The sequence below is a fragment of the Dipodomys merriami genome, unplaced genomic scaffold (assembly GCF_024711535.1).
Source record: "Dipodomys merriami isolate MVZ:Mamm:240054 unplaced genomic scaffold, mDipMer1.0.p SCAF_104, whole genome shotgun sequence".
NCBI lineage: Eukaryota > Metazoa > Chordata > Mammalia > Rodentia > Heteromyidae > Dipodomys > Dipodomys merriami.
In genome coordinates this window covers 437,912-452,793 of record NW_027202316.1, presented here as the reverse complement: position 1 = coordinate 452,793, position 14,882 = coordinate 437,912, and the positions used below count along the sequence as shown (strand labels likewise).

The window sequence follows — 14,882 nt, the reverse complement described above, 5'->3', positions numbered from 1 at the left end:
TCCTATTACTGACTTCTTATTTTGTTCCATGTGGTCAGAAAACATTCTTTCAATGTTTTAAATCTTTTTAAACGTGCAGAGACGTTATTTTTGCATGTGTGCCAGTACTGGAGCTGGAACATAGGGCTTCATGCTCTCCCTCCCTTGGCTTTTTCACTTAAGGCTGGTTCTCTACCATTTGAGCTGATAAATTGAAGAGTCACTCAGATTTCTGTGTCCAGGTGGACTTCAAATGAAGATCCTCAGTTCTCAGGCTCCTGAGTAGCTAGCGTGAGCCACCAATACCCAGTTCTGATATGTGTTTTATGATGTAGGATATGGTTTATCTTGGTGCTATAATTTGTATCTTAAGTGTCTCTCCAAGTTAAGCTTAGGTGTTCTGCATCAACAGGTTAGCAATAGTGGAAGGCAGGGGAACCTTTATGAGGCAGGAGCTAGTGGGAGGCCTTATGGTCATTGGGGATCTGCCTTCAGAACTGCAGGACCCTGGCCTCTCCCTGCTGCCCAGGAGTGAAGGGCTTTCTTGTGAGACATGTATCCTGTTGTGTTGGGCTGCCTTGCCACAGACCTAAAGGCAACAGGGCCAACTGACCATTGACTGGAATCTCCATATTTGAGCCAAAATACACCTTTTTCTGTAGGAACTGATTATCTCAGGCATTTGTTTCAGTAATAGAAATGTGAATAACCTAGTTTGATAATGTTTGGAGCAGACTTGAAAATGTAGTATTAAAGAAATAAAGAAATAGGTATGGTTTTGAGACAGTAGAAAAGGAACATACCTAATGGGTCACAATGTGATTCAAAGACCAATCATAAGAGTAAATCATAGTCCCAGAGTAAACTTCCTCCCCTCCCCTTGGTCTACAAACACTTGTGTTTGGCACTCCAAACCTAAAAGTAGAGTTCAAAGAAAGTTAGGATTCAGAGCAGATGTTCTACCAACTTAGAGAAAAGCATCTTTATGAGATGAAATGTTTGGGGGAAAAAAAGGGGAGTCACTGTAGAACTTTAAAGTGGCACTCTGAAATGAAGACACTGGAGGTGGCCATGGAAGAGATATTGGGGCAGCAGCAACTTCCTGTCTTTGCTTCCTGGCTGCCATGAGGTAAAGAGATCTCCTCTGTCATGGGCCCCTGCTGTGATGTGCTGGGACACCACAAACCCCAAACAAGAAGGACAAGTGACCTGGGATGGGAAGCTCTGAAACAATGAGCCAAATTAAAACTCTTCCTCTGTAAAGTTGATATCCTCAGAAATTTGTCATAGTAACAGAAATCTGATGAATAGAGAGAAAAATGGGCAATGGGAGAGCAAGTTAGAAATAACCATTAAATTGCATAAACTGCAATCTGTAAATTACAACTACCTTTTGGCACCAGCAAATCATACTCTGAGAGTAAATCCTACAGAGCTATCCTGGGAAAGAAATTTCATCTATATCACTCTTGTTTATAAGAAGCCAAAGAGAAAAACAATCTGCTAGTAGCAGAGTGGTTATGTAAGCAATGTTATATCTATAAAATTGAATATGATACAACTACACAAAAGAATACAGTGGTTCTTTATGCATTGAAAGTAAATGCTCTCCAAGATATACATTGTTGGGGGAGAAACAAAAAGATACATAACAGTGTAAGTTCTGTGCTACACTTTATACATAGCCAGACAGCTGGTAGCTCACATCTTTACTGTTCAGAAGGCTGAGATCTGAGGATCACTGGTTCAAAGCCAGCATGGGCAGGAAAATCTGTGAAACTCTCACCCTCAATTACCGACCTCCTCCACCCCTCAAAAGAAAACGGTGGATGTGGAGCTGTGGTTCAAGTGGCATAGTGCTAGCCTTGAGGCCAAAAGTTCAGTGACAATACTCAGGAACTGAGTTCAAGCCCCAGGACTGGGAAACACCACACACACACACACACACACACACACACACACACACACACACACACACACACACACACACACACACACACACACACACACACACACACACACACACACACACACACACACAAAGTAAGTGGATAAAGGGAAGCGTATGTGTATATAATTATAATCTCTATGAAAGGTTGACCAAGAAGAAACTAATACCACTGGAGAACAAAATGCAGGAAGAGCATGAGATACTGGGTAACTGAAAAACAGAGGTAGGAGAAAGAGGAGGGCTAATCCTCATAGTATTTTGAAGTCTTTTATCATTTAGAAATGTTTAAATACATAAACAACTAATTAAGATAGGTGTGGCTAACTGAAGGGTGCTCAGAGGTAAAAACACCAGAGCTGGCAGTGCTTCTAGTGACTCTCCTCCCTGGAGTTCCTATGTGCTAGAAGACATGTGCTGCTCCATTTCTGGAACTATCTGTCTCTCACCATCTCCTAACCAAAACTTACTCCCAAATCACCCTGACTCCTCATGCATGTGGGTTTGACTTTGGTCTCCTCTCACTCCACTGACCCCAATGCAATCTTTCATTTCCATACTGCTCTGCTTCAGCAAGGAATGTGGTCCACAGGGCATCCAAACCCCACTGCCACATTCCAGAGATCCTCAGCCACATGTTCCCGGACCTCATAAATACTGGACACTCCAGTGGCTCTTCTTTAAAGCCACTCCTTCCTCATCTTGTCTCACCTCGAGCTGCTGAGGTTTTCTTTACATATACTTTGTTCCTTCCTCATCCTGCCCCACAGGTGAGCACATCTCCCTAAACTCAATGGTTATGCCTCTTTGCTTCACTCTCTCTCCCATGACTCCAGAGTGGGGAGCTCCATTCTTCAGGCTGCCATGACCACATCTGTGCTGAAAGGCTGCAGTGTAACACCTTAAGCTGTGAGCCACTCCCTCCACCAGATCCAGTTCCAAGACACAACATAAACTGGGAATTTCTTCAGGCTGTCTTGTCCTCATTTAGGCCTTCATGCTCTGCTGAATTCCAGCCTTTCATCCACCTAACTAACAATCTTCTCAATTTCTGTGCAAAGACTCATTGCCACAGGAGTTCTATCAGCCTGAAATGCTTGTCATCCAGAGTCATTCCTTAGGCAATCATTCTCTGAGAGCAAAGGGCTGATTATTGCTGAGGATCCTCTGTCCTTTGCCCTGCAGCCAGCATGTGAGTCAGCAAGTTTTCTTGACAATTTCCACCATGTGATTTCCTTCCTCTACATTTTCACTGACTACTACAACCCTGGACTGGATTACTGGATTACTCAACAGTCTGGGAGTTGTCCGGCCCTTCAGTCAATCAACATTCAATGAGGATCACGTGTATCTGAGGCATCAGGTTAGAGGCCATGGGGACACACTGAGGAACAAAGCAAGCAGGCAGCTCAGCTTTAAGTGAGAGGACAGAAGGTAAGGGGAGGTAAAGAAATAACAATGATGGAAGTGACAAGAGGGCCATGTCCCCTCCAGATGGAGGGCTCTGAGAAAACCCTTCACCCAGCAGAAATGGCAGGAGAACTGGATGGACAGAATTAGATGGATCTGGACATGACCAAATGTATTCATCTGTATCTTAGCACCCTGCTGTTGTTCCTTACAGAAATTTGTGTAACACTTACTTTCTTCATCTACAGAACACAGATGTCAATAACATCCTGCTCAGCAGCTTGTGGAGAGGAGGAAATACAAGCACAACTTGGTGGATTGTATAGTGCTTAACTGAATGGGAAAATGGAAAATGATATTAATAAAATTGAATGATGTCAATAGCACAGTAAATAGCACAGTTGTAGCCATGTATGAGGACCTTGGGGAAATTGTAGCTACAATCTGATGTTATAGGATTATATGCATGGGTTGTACCAACAGAAGATACTAGTTTCATTTTGTCACATTAAAAGTTATTGACACAAAACCAAAAACATTTTCATGAAAAATACAGCTATTCAAAGGAAAATATGTAAGACATGAGGACAACTGTCTTTGTCAAGGTGGGAATAGGGATGGGGAAAAGGGGACAAACATAAACACACATGGGAGGAGTTCCATGGACAACAGGGAAATGCAGCCAACAGTCTGGAGGAGGGTGTCCTCTGTGCTGGAGGAGAGGGGAGGGCCAGAGGAGGGAGAGCATGGAGATTAAGCAAGGAATTAAGTGGGAAAGAGAGGAGGCAGATGAAACATCAGAAGCAAACAATGTTGAGATGTATCCATGGCCACAACTGTCAGCAGTGATCCATGAACAAAAGTGCCATATCTGTAATGGTTTATTACCATATCCAAGTTGAATTTACAGCGACTCATAGTGTGGAATGACACAAATTTTGATGACTGGTGAACTCAGGGAGAGAGCAGGCATCCAATATTTGTTAACTACCAGTTGGAGTGAGTTCCCTGAGAAGCCAACTTTGGTCTGGTGACACAGTGAGACCAGGTTGCACTGTCATGAGATCAGGGTCCTTATGGAGTCATTCAGCAAGGATAAGCAACTGGCTCCTGGCTATATGGAGAAAGACCTGCTTGAACAGATCCACTCAGGACTTCCTGAAACATACAGCCTAAAATGAAAGCTGTGGAAATAGATGAGTGCACAAGATCATGGGTAGGACAAGAAGTACCTGGGGAACACAGACTTAAGAAAAGGGAGAGAAGGAGGCTAAGAAAGAGCTAAAGGTAGTGAGCAGGACACAGACCAAACCCTGATGCACAAAGCATCAGTAGTCACTCAAAAAGCACGTGGTGATAGTTGTTCAGAGGCAGCATTCCATCAGTACAGCAAATACCTGAGATAACCAAGGCATAAAGACGCAAGGTTTACGTGGCCTCACTGTTGGGGAGGTTCCAGTCCACGACTGGTTGGTCCTTGTTGCCTGGGCCACCCCTAGCTCTTGACTGTTGTTTCAGAATTAGCTGTCGTGGAAAAGTCTGAATCAAACTGAAGGTGAATGGACACAGATAAGAACCCAGAGGGGCCTAATTCCTACTCTATCACCCAGAAACATGTGTACATCAGCAGATGACAGGCCAGATGTTTTCACATTTGTGCTGGTGTTTCTGAGAGCTCTGCAGGGGGAAGGGAATACCCTTAGAAGGAGGAAGAAGAGGCGCTGCAAACACAGCATGCATGTTATGATGGTGGTAAAAGACTCACCTCCGCATCCATTTTGATCTTTTCCTTCAGGGCCTGTGAGGACAAAAGCAGTAGTTCAGGCTCCTGCTGACATTGCTCCAAACCCTATACTAACTCTCTCCTGAGTCCCCACTTTCTCTCCTATTCAGTCCCATCTTCCCCAGATGTCTTCACCACCTCAGCCCCCTGGTACTCAGGCTGGGATCTTCTAATCTAAGGCTGATGGTAGTAAACTTCCCTTATCACATCAATTACATCTCCTCCAAAAGAAGATGCCCAAATCCTGAGGTCCATCTTTCTCTGGGAAGACAGCTGGAAACATGAGGCCTCCATGGAAATGAAATATTCCCCCAGATGACGATTGGAAATGCCAGTGTCTCATCTTACTGCCTTGGAGACAAGGCAGTAAGAAACAGTCATCCTTTTTTCCTTTGCCTAGCTGAGTATACTATGTTAAAAGAACAATGCTGGACTACTTCACATGAAGGGGGAAGGAACAAACACGTGAGCCAGGGGTCAGAGGATCCAGTGGATAAAAGGGGAGAGAAAAAGACACAGGAGAGAGAAGGAACAGAAGTAAACAGTCCACGATGGCACAGCAGTAGTACCAAACTTCAGTGCACTTGTAGGCCAGCTTTATCGAAATATGGTTCCTAGTTCAGAAGGTCTTGTGTTGAGTAGAGAAGAGGCTAAGAATCTGCATTTTCTCAGGCACTCAACTGGTCATTACACAGGTCAACCACCCCCTTCGAGGAAACACTACAATTGTATAAAAATTGACTTTGCATTCATTTTCAGAGCTGCTATGTCGAAGAAAAGCCATTCCTTTCCCCAACTCTTTCCCAGCCACTCTTTCTGCTCCCAGCCTGTTTGCTCCACACCCTCAGTATCCTCCTCAGCCTCACTACAAAAGCTTCTACCTCTTATTGAAAGGGGTCTTCACTTAATAGGAAGGAAATGAGATAATATGCTAATATGAAGCCAATTATTCTACGGAATACATTTCTAATATTTTTAAACTTGGAGCATGTGCCCATATTTAAGAAGAGCTGCTAATTAAGGAAAATGATTATAGAAAATGCACAATTCAATTTCAAAATTGAGCTGAAAAGAAGGGGTAGAGGGTCGCACATGTGTTCCTATGGACTACCCTCCCACTCCAGAAGGCCAGGTCATAACCTTGGACCCTATTGCTGCAACTCTAGCTCTTCTCAGCCTGGAGATACAGGAAAACAGGAACTGCTAGACCCACCAGTGGGGCCCAAGGAATGTGAACATTCTGCACAAGCCGGAGGCAGGTGTTCTTATCTGCCTGCAATCCTAACTACTCAGGAGGCTGAGTTCTGCAGGCCACCTTTCAAAGCCAGCTCAGGCAGAAAAATCTGTGAGACTCTGATCAATTAGCCAGGAAAAAAGCCAGAAGTGCGCTGCAGACCAAGTGGTAGACACTAGTCTTGAGCTCAGACAGCATCCAGAAAGGCAGAGGGCCTCCACAAAATTGAAAAACAAAAAAAAAGTACAGACTTAATGTGTTAATATATCTTTCTTTTGTACTTGATCGAGCCCCTCACTGTTGGATCAGGCCTGTGGCTTTTCCCAGGTGCTCAGCCTGTAGTTAGGCAGCAAGGTCAGGGCTGGGCGGGACAGTACCCAGCTGGTGGGAAGGCTGCCAGGGCTTTGGGGCCTATGCTGTCAGTAGCACACACTGGTCCTACCGGAACAGCACCGCCCTGCAAAGCGCAGGGATCTCTGCTAGAAAAACTGATCCCCAAGAGTTTATCCGACCCCTAGGAGCGCCCGATCCCTACATTAGAGCTCAATCCCAGTGAGTTTACAGGAACCCTACCAGTGCACTGGATCCCGGGAGCATGCAAGAAGCCGTGGGCGCGCCCATATCGGCTCCCCGGGAGCGTACCGGGGAGCGCACGAGCCCCGTGGGCGCGATCCCTGTGAGTGTGCACGGTTCCCTGCAGGGTGCACTTACCCAGGAGCTGGCGGATCCCCCGGACCCCTTACCCTAAGCCACCAAGTCGAGGTGCAACTTGTCCTCCGGACCTGCCCACCTGGCAGCAGCCAAGTTGCTGACTGGGCGGTAGGCGGGTTCTCATTGGCTGCAGTCTTTCTTTGGGCGGAGACACCTAAGGAAGAGGAGGGTTTCATTTTGTTTTGTTTTTGACTAGGAGAAGTAGTGCTGTGGCTTAAAGCTGTAGAATGCTTGCCTGGAAGGAAAAAGCTTCAGGACAGTGCCCCAGGACACACCCCCCCTCCCATACACATACTGCTTATTTTTGGCTACTGGGAAAGAAAGCAAGGCTTTGTATCTTGACGTTAAGTTTTTATCCCCACGCAGGGCCTCCCTCAAGTCCCACTCCTACTCTACAATCCTAACAGGGCCTTATTTGTGCCCCCGATTCAAGATCTCAGGGGTAACCTTGTTCTCCCAGCTGCTCAGGCTAAGACCTGCTCACTCATGGGTATCTCCTCCCACCTGGTAGTCAGAGAATTCCCTTGACTGGGCTTTCCTCATGTACCCAGGGTCCCATCATTTCCTACCTCATCTCTGTCATCGCCCCGCTGGGGAATTAGTGCTGTGAAGAGTATATCATATTTTGCCAGAAAACCACAAAGTCATCCAGGTACAGAAAACAAAGAAAGGTTTATTGCCAGGAAAGGGAGAAGTGAGAAGAAGTGTTGGCTATTGTCTGAGGTGACCTAAATAACGTAGGAGTTTTAGGAGGAGACAGAAAGGGCTAGCAGGTGGAGACCCTGGTGTGGATGTGAGGACCAGGGGCGTCATGGCAGACTAGGATTTATGGCTGCTGCCCAAGTAGTAGGTAAGGGGCCCTGCAGCTGCCCAGGCCTGAAGGTCACTCTAAGGTGCTCTTGTTGCCTTCTATGGTGGTAGCTGCCCCAGAGAAGTGCCATCCCAAGGGGTTGGAGGCCAATTATTTACTGCCTTTACTATATAGGCCTAGTGTTGCCTAGGAAGGGAGCATGCTAAGCTGTGGAGAGGGGAAGGAGCGTGCTGAGTTATGGGAAGGAGCTCACTGGGCGAACAAGTGCTGTCCTCCTAGACCTTTCCCCATGCAGCAGCCAGACTGACCTTGAACCTCTAAGTCAGTTGCTGTTCTCTAATCCAAACCTTCCCAGTGGCTTCCATTTATATCTCAACCCTACCCTCTGCTTCTCAGCCTTTTCTCAAAAAAAAAAAAAAAAAAAGTCATCTTCTCACTGGCAAGGCCTAGGTCACAAGCCAAATTCTAGGGACTGAGCATGTGAGCACTTTAAGTGAAAGACATGGAGAATGGGTGTTTCCTCCAAATGAAATGCTAAATTGTGGTACCGGACAAAGGTTGCTGGCTAGGCAAAATCCACTGATGATAACTTGCTGAGTCAGAAGAGCTTTGGGGAAGTCTGGGAGAAGGACCCTACAAGTTCTTGAGAGCAGAGATTAAGCATGTGAACTCCACACCCCAAAATTCTTGGAATGTTATGACAGGAATGTGATAGTATATCTTATGTTCAGTTCTGACTCTCTTTGTGTGTGTAAGAACATCCCATTGTACTGAGTGATCATCTGCTTCAGCTTAAAGTACTTTGTGGTAGGTTAGGGGTATAGTAATAGTTGCTTTAGGTCACAAAACACAGAAAATTCCCATTCAAATGCATTAAACCATAAGAAAATAGTGGCTCACGCCTGTAAGGAGACTGAGATCTGAGGATCACGGTTCAAAGCCAGACTGGGCAGGAAAGTCTGTGAGACTCTTATCTCCAATAAACCACCAGAAAACTGGAAGTGGTGCTGTGGCTGAAGTGGTAGAGCACTTACCTTGAGCTGAAGAGCTGAGGGACAGTGTCCAGGCCCAGAGTTCAAACCCCTCGACAGATTAAAAAGAAAGAAAGAAAGAAAGAAAACATAGCTATGACCAGGCACTGGTGGCCCACACCTGTAGTACTAACTTCTCAGGAGGTTGAGATCTGAGCATCAAAGTTGGAAGCCACCCAAGACAGAAAGTCCGTAAGACTCTTCTCTCCAATTAACAGGTCCCAGTCTCACTCATGGGTCTCAAGACTTAAACATTTCCCCAAAGCCCCAGCTCTCAATCTGATCACGAGGGGTTTTAGGGTCCAATCTCCAAACTTTGTACGACACTGATATTCAGACCATACCACATGCATCTCAGAATTGTTATTGTAGGGACTATTCATTGAAGTTTCGTACTATCCTTTGCCAGCCAGAATCCTTTCAGAACTTTACTGATTCACAGAATTAACAAATTATTTACAAACTCATTTTGCTCTATTGCAGCATGTTTAATTGAAGGTATTGCCTCCCTAAATTTACTTTACGGAAATGTCACAATTGTTTGATTTGAGGTCTCAGAGATGTTGATGTCTATTTATGGTCCTTTGCCAGAATAATTTGGAAGACTGGGATGATTAAAGATTTGGGAAACTTTTATATGAATTATTTAGTTTTATCTTTCTCCCCTACTTTCCTGTAGAAAGGTTGCTAATGGAGCTTTGACCCTACCAGTGATAACTTAGAGAATATGAAAACACACTGAGTAAACAAGATGCTCTAAATGTACTACTATTCTATATGAATACCAGGACCAAAAAAATTAAAACACAATGAAACCCATTTGTATAATTACTAGCCACTAATTTAAAAAAAAATAAAACTACACACATTAGCTCCAATTCGAGCTTCTTGCCTCTATGGAAAATTCTTTTTTTTTTTTTTTGGTTGGTCGTGGGGCCTGAACTCTGGGCCTGGGCACTGTCCCTCAGATCTTCAGCTCAAGGCTAGCGCTCTACCACTTGAGCCACAGTGCCACATCCGGCTTTTTCTGCTTATGTGGTGCTGAGGAATCGAGCCCAGGGCCTTATGCATGCAAGGCAAGCACTCTACCACCTTCCCAGCCCTCTATGGGTAATCTGAAGGCTTTATAAACTTGTGGCCAGAACTAATCCCATGTCTCCATCCAACTCCAGAACACTCTGGGAAATACACTGGATACAATGTTTAGTGGTTTTTATTTTCTCAGCCCACAACATCATAACCAACCAAGCCCATCCCTCAAATGTTAATATGAACTGAACAAATACTATGAGCACTGGTGCAAGCCGTGAGGAAAACATGTTAGGGAGATAGTTCTGAGAGAGTACCTGGAGGATGTAGTTTTGGAAGCATCTCAGGCAGAAGCAGGGGAGTCAGTATCCAGCATGCATTGGCCTGTTTTTGGACATTTCTGTGAAGCCACCTGAGGAAGGGTTACACTGAGTAAGGTCCTGAAGTCTACGTAGAAGTGATAAGCTAAGGGGAAAAAAAACCAGAATGTAAATATGATCTTGAGAACATCTGGGGTGGGGGGTGGGGGGGAAACTTGCCATCACAAAACAGTCCAGTGGATTCTAGAGGAACCTGAAGCCAGGCTCCCTTCCACAGGTGCACTTCCCCTGGTGGCCCAAGAAGACCTGTGATTTATGCAAACACAAGGAGAACCCCTACCTCACCTTCATTTGAATGAAAGTCTGTTGGGATGGGTGCAGTCAGCCTGGCCACACTCCCCTTCTGGCTGTACAAATTAAGTTGTTTAGCTGAATTTTCAAGTCAGCTGGGAGACACTACCCTTTGCTACCCCCTGCTGTTGTAACACTAGGCCAAATAGAAGGCTTCTTCCCAGGGATCTTGCTTTCTCCTTAGTAGAGCAGGCTGAGCTGGTAACATGGAGAGAGCAATAGCAGAAGCTGCAGTTACAGTGGCAGAGAAGGCCATAGCTGCAGGAGTAGTGGTGGCAGCAGCGGCAGAGGTGTAAAGGCCACTAGCCCAGCAGCGACAGTGACAACACTGGAAATAGCTGAAGACCTGCAGAGAGAAAGTGGCCAAAGAAGAAACACCAGGGAGCAAAGGGAGTGGAGACAGAGGGCCGTGATAATCAGAAGATGAGAAGCTGTGAGCTGTGTCACTGCAAGAGCCACAGAGAGCGGCCAAGCCTTAAGGCCAGGGTCTCAGGCACCCTAGGACCATGAGCTATAACATGAGTTGCTGTCTAGGGCTGAGGATCCCAGCATCCTTTACTTAGGAGCTAGAATACTTACTGCTCTAGGCTGAGGGTTCATCCCTGAGGCCTGTAAGAGAACTGGCACACTCATAGGTGCCACCTCTTGCTGCTTCCTTCAGCCTGCTGCCACTTCCCACTGCTGCTGGATGCCCAGAATTAAGGCGGCTGTCATGTACCAGGGCTTCTCTGGGTTAAAGCCCAGAGAAATAAGCCTCCAACCCAATGCCCAGAGACCCAATATGCCCCTCATTATTAGGATTTTGAGCTGTAAGCCTCTATGACTGCCTGCATACACCCCGCGCCTTCAGCTACTCTGGACTTATTTTTTATAGAATAGACAAGTTTAAGTGTTGTTTAAGAATATGTTGAAAAATTGAAAATTCTTCCCAAAGACATGGAGAAGTGGAATGGAGCTCTCAAGGATATGTAGAGCCACAAGTTGCTTCTTCTCCAAAAACAAACAAACCAACAAACAAAATACAAGTCAGAGAAAAAGGAAGATGACAGTGTAGTTTCACTTCCGGTTGTGGATACATTTCCAAATAGTCAGGACATTCCAGTATCAGTGGTTTGCACAAAATGTGATGTCATTAGTGTACTGAGAGAATATGGGTAGAGATGAACCTTTGTATTTTACCCATTATCTGTAAAGCTTGCCTACAGTAAGGTGCAATACCTCTTTATACTTCAATAAAAGACCCCAAAAACATGGAATCATCGTATCATACATTATTCAGAAACAGTGTAAATTTCCCTGTAAGATACCTGCTGTTGTAGGAAAAGGATGCAGAATTTATTCCAATAATGTGGGATAATAAAGTAGGATTACTTCCAAGTTTTCAATATTGCAAGTAGAAACTTATCTTAAAAACATAATTAAGGCAACTGTCCTAATGTTTAGGGCAGAAGACTAAGTATTTCTTATGAAGCTATAGTACCTTTTAGCAAAACAACCCACCTATAGATCCATCACCAAGAGCCTCCCATACAACACAAAATAAATCTGTGTCACCAATGTTGCATTCCAAATATCTCTGCTTGCTCCCTTGCCCCTACAAAAAACCAAAACCAAAACAAAACAAAACTGATTCAAGCATGAAAGTTGAAGCTACCAGGAAAGGCATCCTGGCAACTGTTTCTGTTGTTTGGGTTTGATGGGACAGGGTCTCACTATACAGCCCAAGCTGGCCTGATACTTGCTAGGTAGCCCAAGTTGGTCTTGAATCTGTTACTGTCTTGCCTCTGCTTCTTCAGTGCTGGAATTACAGGCATGTACCACCATGCTTGCTCTGGCAAATACTTTCAATATTTAGTTGACTAAAAAGACTGGCTAGCTGGGTTAGTGGCTCACACCTGTAATCCTACCTATCGAGGAGGTTAGGATCTAAGGTTCATGGTCCAAAGCCAGCCTAGGCAGGATAGTCTCTGAGATTCTTATCACCAAAATCTAGGGGTGGAGCTGTGACTCAAGTGGTAGAGTACTCATCGTGAGCAGAAAAGCTAAAAGAGAGCACAAGGCTGAGTTCCAGACCTAGTATTAGCACATTACAAACGAACAAATAAACAAAAAGTGTATTATTAAGTCTCTTGCTGATAATAGTAGCACAAAAGTCAGACCAGAAGCTCATATTACCAGGCATGCGAGTGGAAGTAGAATTACATGACAAAGCGGTTCAAGTTTCTCTACAAGACCTTCTATGCATCTTCTATGGCAGGAGGAGCTTCTGGACAACACTGAATGAAGTACTTATTCAGTTTTCTGAACAGTGTAGACATACCTCCGTCTTTTCCTTTAGAAGTGAAATTAAGAGAGGTGTGGTCATTTTTTTCAGACTAAATTTATGTTTTGTTTTGTTTTTTACTTTTTGTGGATGTCCATCTTTATAAAAGAAACTCAAGAAAAGAAAAAAATACATGTTACAAAAAGTAGCTATTTACCTTCCAATTTTGCACAAGAAAATAATTTTGGACTTTTACAATCTCATGCCTAGATATGAAATACAACCATGTGACCATAAACCAAAGGCTACTTTAAAACATATGTGAAGTCTCGAAAAAGATTCTTAAAAATTCAATTTGGACATTTGACACAGAAGTTGAAGCTGATCCTTACCAAAATCATAAATAATTATGATCATTTTGCTGAAGAAGAGGGAACAATTGTCAAAATTCTGCACAGTAACATAAATGAAACATGCTAAGTTAACTCAGAATATGCTCGAAAACTATTTGTCAGTCAGTGATCCTGGTAGGAGTGAGGAGCATCTATGCTCAAGCCTACAAAATCATGTGGTACAGGGTAGGCACTTTCCTTTCATACTTCTCATTGGCTGTCTTGACTGACTGCATCAGTGGTTTTGTGTGGACTTCAAATGATACATATGACGCTTCAGAGAAAAAAAAGGTTCCCCCCCCACCTCTGTCAGACATTAAAGCATGATTTAGAGATATCAATATGTTCCTCTCAGAAGAAAAAAAAATACTAGCTAAATATGTTCAAGAAAAATGTACAGGTTATTAAAATGTAAAGGAGTACTTTTTTGATGTATAACTCTGTCACGACATACTTGTCCTTTATGACCTACCACTGCAATCCACTAATAAAGTATTATCTACAAAAAGACAACAAACTTGATGTAAGGCATAACCACATTAATTTGTCTTTGAAAACTGAACTAGTAAAAGATCGATAGTGGATCAATGAACAGCTATGAACAGATGCCATTTCGTGTGTGTGTGTGTGTTTATTTCTTGTGTTTTGCATGCTAATTTTACTTGTCCACTTGCTCTCAAAACTATTCATATAGTCTATAGTTCAAGTATCTTAAAATATGATTAGTGTCTATTAATTCTTTGTAAAAGCACCATTTGGGGGCCTCAGAATTTAATGGCAGGCTATTTTAATAGGGGGAGAGGAAGGAAGAGGGCAGAGAGGGAAGAAGAGGGCAGGGAGGAGAGGAAGGTGAGGGAGGAAGGGAAGAAGGAAAGGAGGGGGAGGAGAAAAGGGTGAAGGGGAGAGGGGCATGGATGAAGGGCAGGGGTGGGGCGGAGGGGGAGAAGAGGCAAAGAGGGAGGGCAGTAGAGGAGGGGGAAAGCAGAGGAAAGGGGGGCAGGAAAGGAAGGGGCAGGGGAGGGCGGGGGAGGAGGGGAGGAGGGGAGGGGAGGGGAGAGGAGGAAGACAGAGAGGAGAGAAGGGAGAGAAGCAGGAAGCGGAACAGGAAGAGGGTGGGAGGAGGCCAACCTTTTCCTCCAGAGAGGGAGAAGCCTCGGCGCCCAGGCCCAGAGGCCCGTCCGCTGGGTCCTAACCAAGGCCGCTGGTCGCAGAGACTGAAGAGCAGCTCTAGCCCGCGGAGGCCCCACACCGGAAGTCTCGCCTCCTCCTCCCGGGATCGCCCCTCCTCTTCCGCTGAGGAGCCCACAAATAGAGCTCCCAGCTCCGCGGCTCTGCAGAGGCCGAGCGGGTGGAGTCCTCTTCGGGCCCTCGGGAGCCATGCACGCCTCTCCTTCGCTGCTCCTCTGCGGGCCTCGTTCGGGTGCACCGTGGCACTTCCCCTGAGAGCTGAGCGCGGCCCGATTGTGCTGAGCGTCCTGGCGTTCATGGATGGCAGGCTGGGCGCACGGCGGCCGGGTCCTGGGGCTGGAACTGCAGCTGTGGTCAGGGGACCAGCCCCTGAGAGGCCTCTGCCAGAGCAACCAAGGTGTTAGTGCGCTGCTCACCTGGGCTCAGCTCCAC

The 14,882-nt window shown here is 45.3% G+C and overlaps 1 protein-coding gene across 10 annotated transcripts in view; it reads right to left on the bottom strand.

Moving 5' to 3' along the window:
- Positions 1-14,763, bottom strand: part of LOC138810759 (biliverdin reductase A-like) — a 28,647-nt gene extending 13,884 nt beyond the window's left edge. The window contains exons 1-5 of one of the 10 annotated variants that reach the window (XM_069997965.1): positions 14,391-14,656; positions 12,928-12,939; positions 10,254-10,348; positions 7,098-7,219; positions 5,103-5,135 (exon numbers count right to left, since the gene is read on the bottom strand). In XM_069997965.1, the coding sequence (XP_069854066.1) occupies positions 5,103-5,135; positions 7,098-7,219; positions 10,254-10,348; positions 12,928-12,939; positions 14,391-14,641 (513 nt within the window). In that variant the 5' untranslated portion in view covers positions 14,642-14,656. Of the gene's footprint in view, positions 1-5,102; positions 5,136-6,927; positions 6,991-7,065; positions 7,220-8,910; positions 8,960-10,253; positions 10,402-12,841; positions 12,868-12,927; positions 12,940-14,390 lie in introns of those variants that run through there. The other 9 variants (XM_069998034.1, XM_069997983.1, XM_069998004.1 and 6 more) reach the window with 9 other exon arrangements.
- Positions 14,764-14,882: the final 119 nt, after the last annotated feature.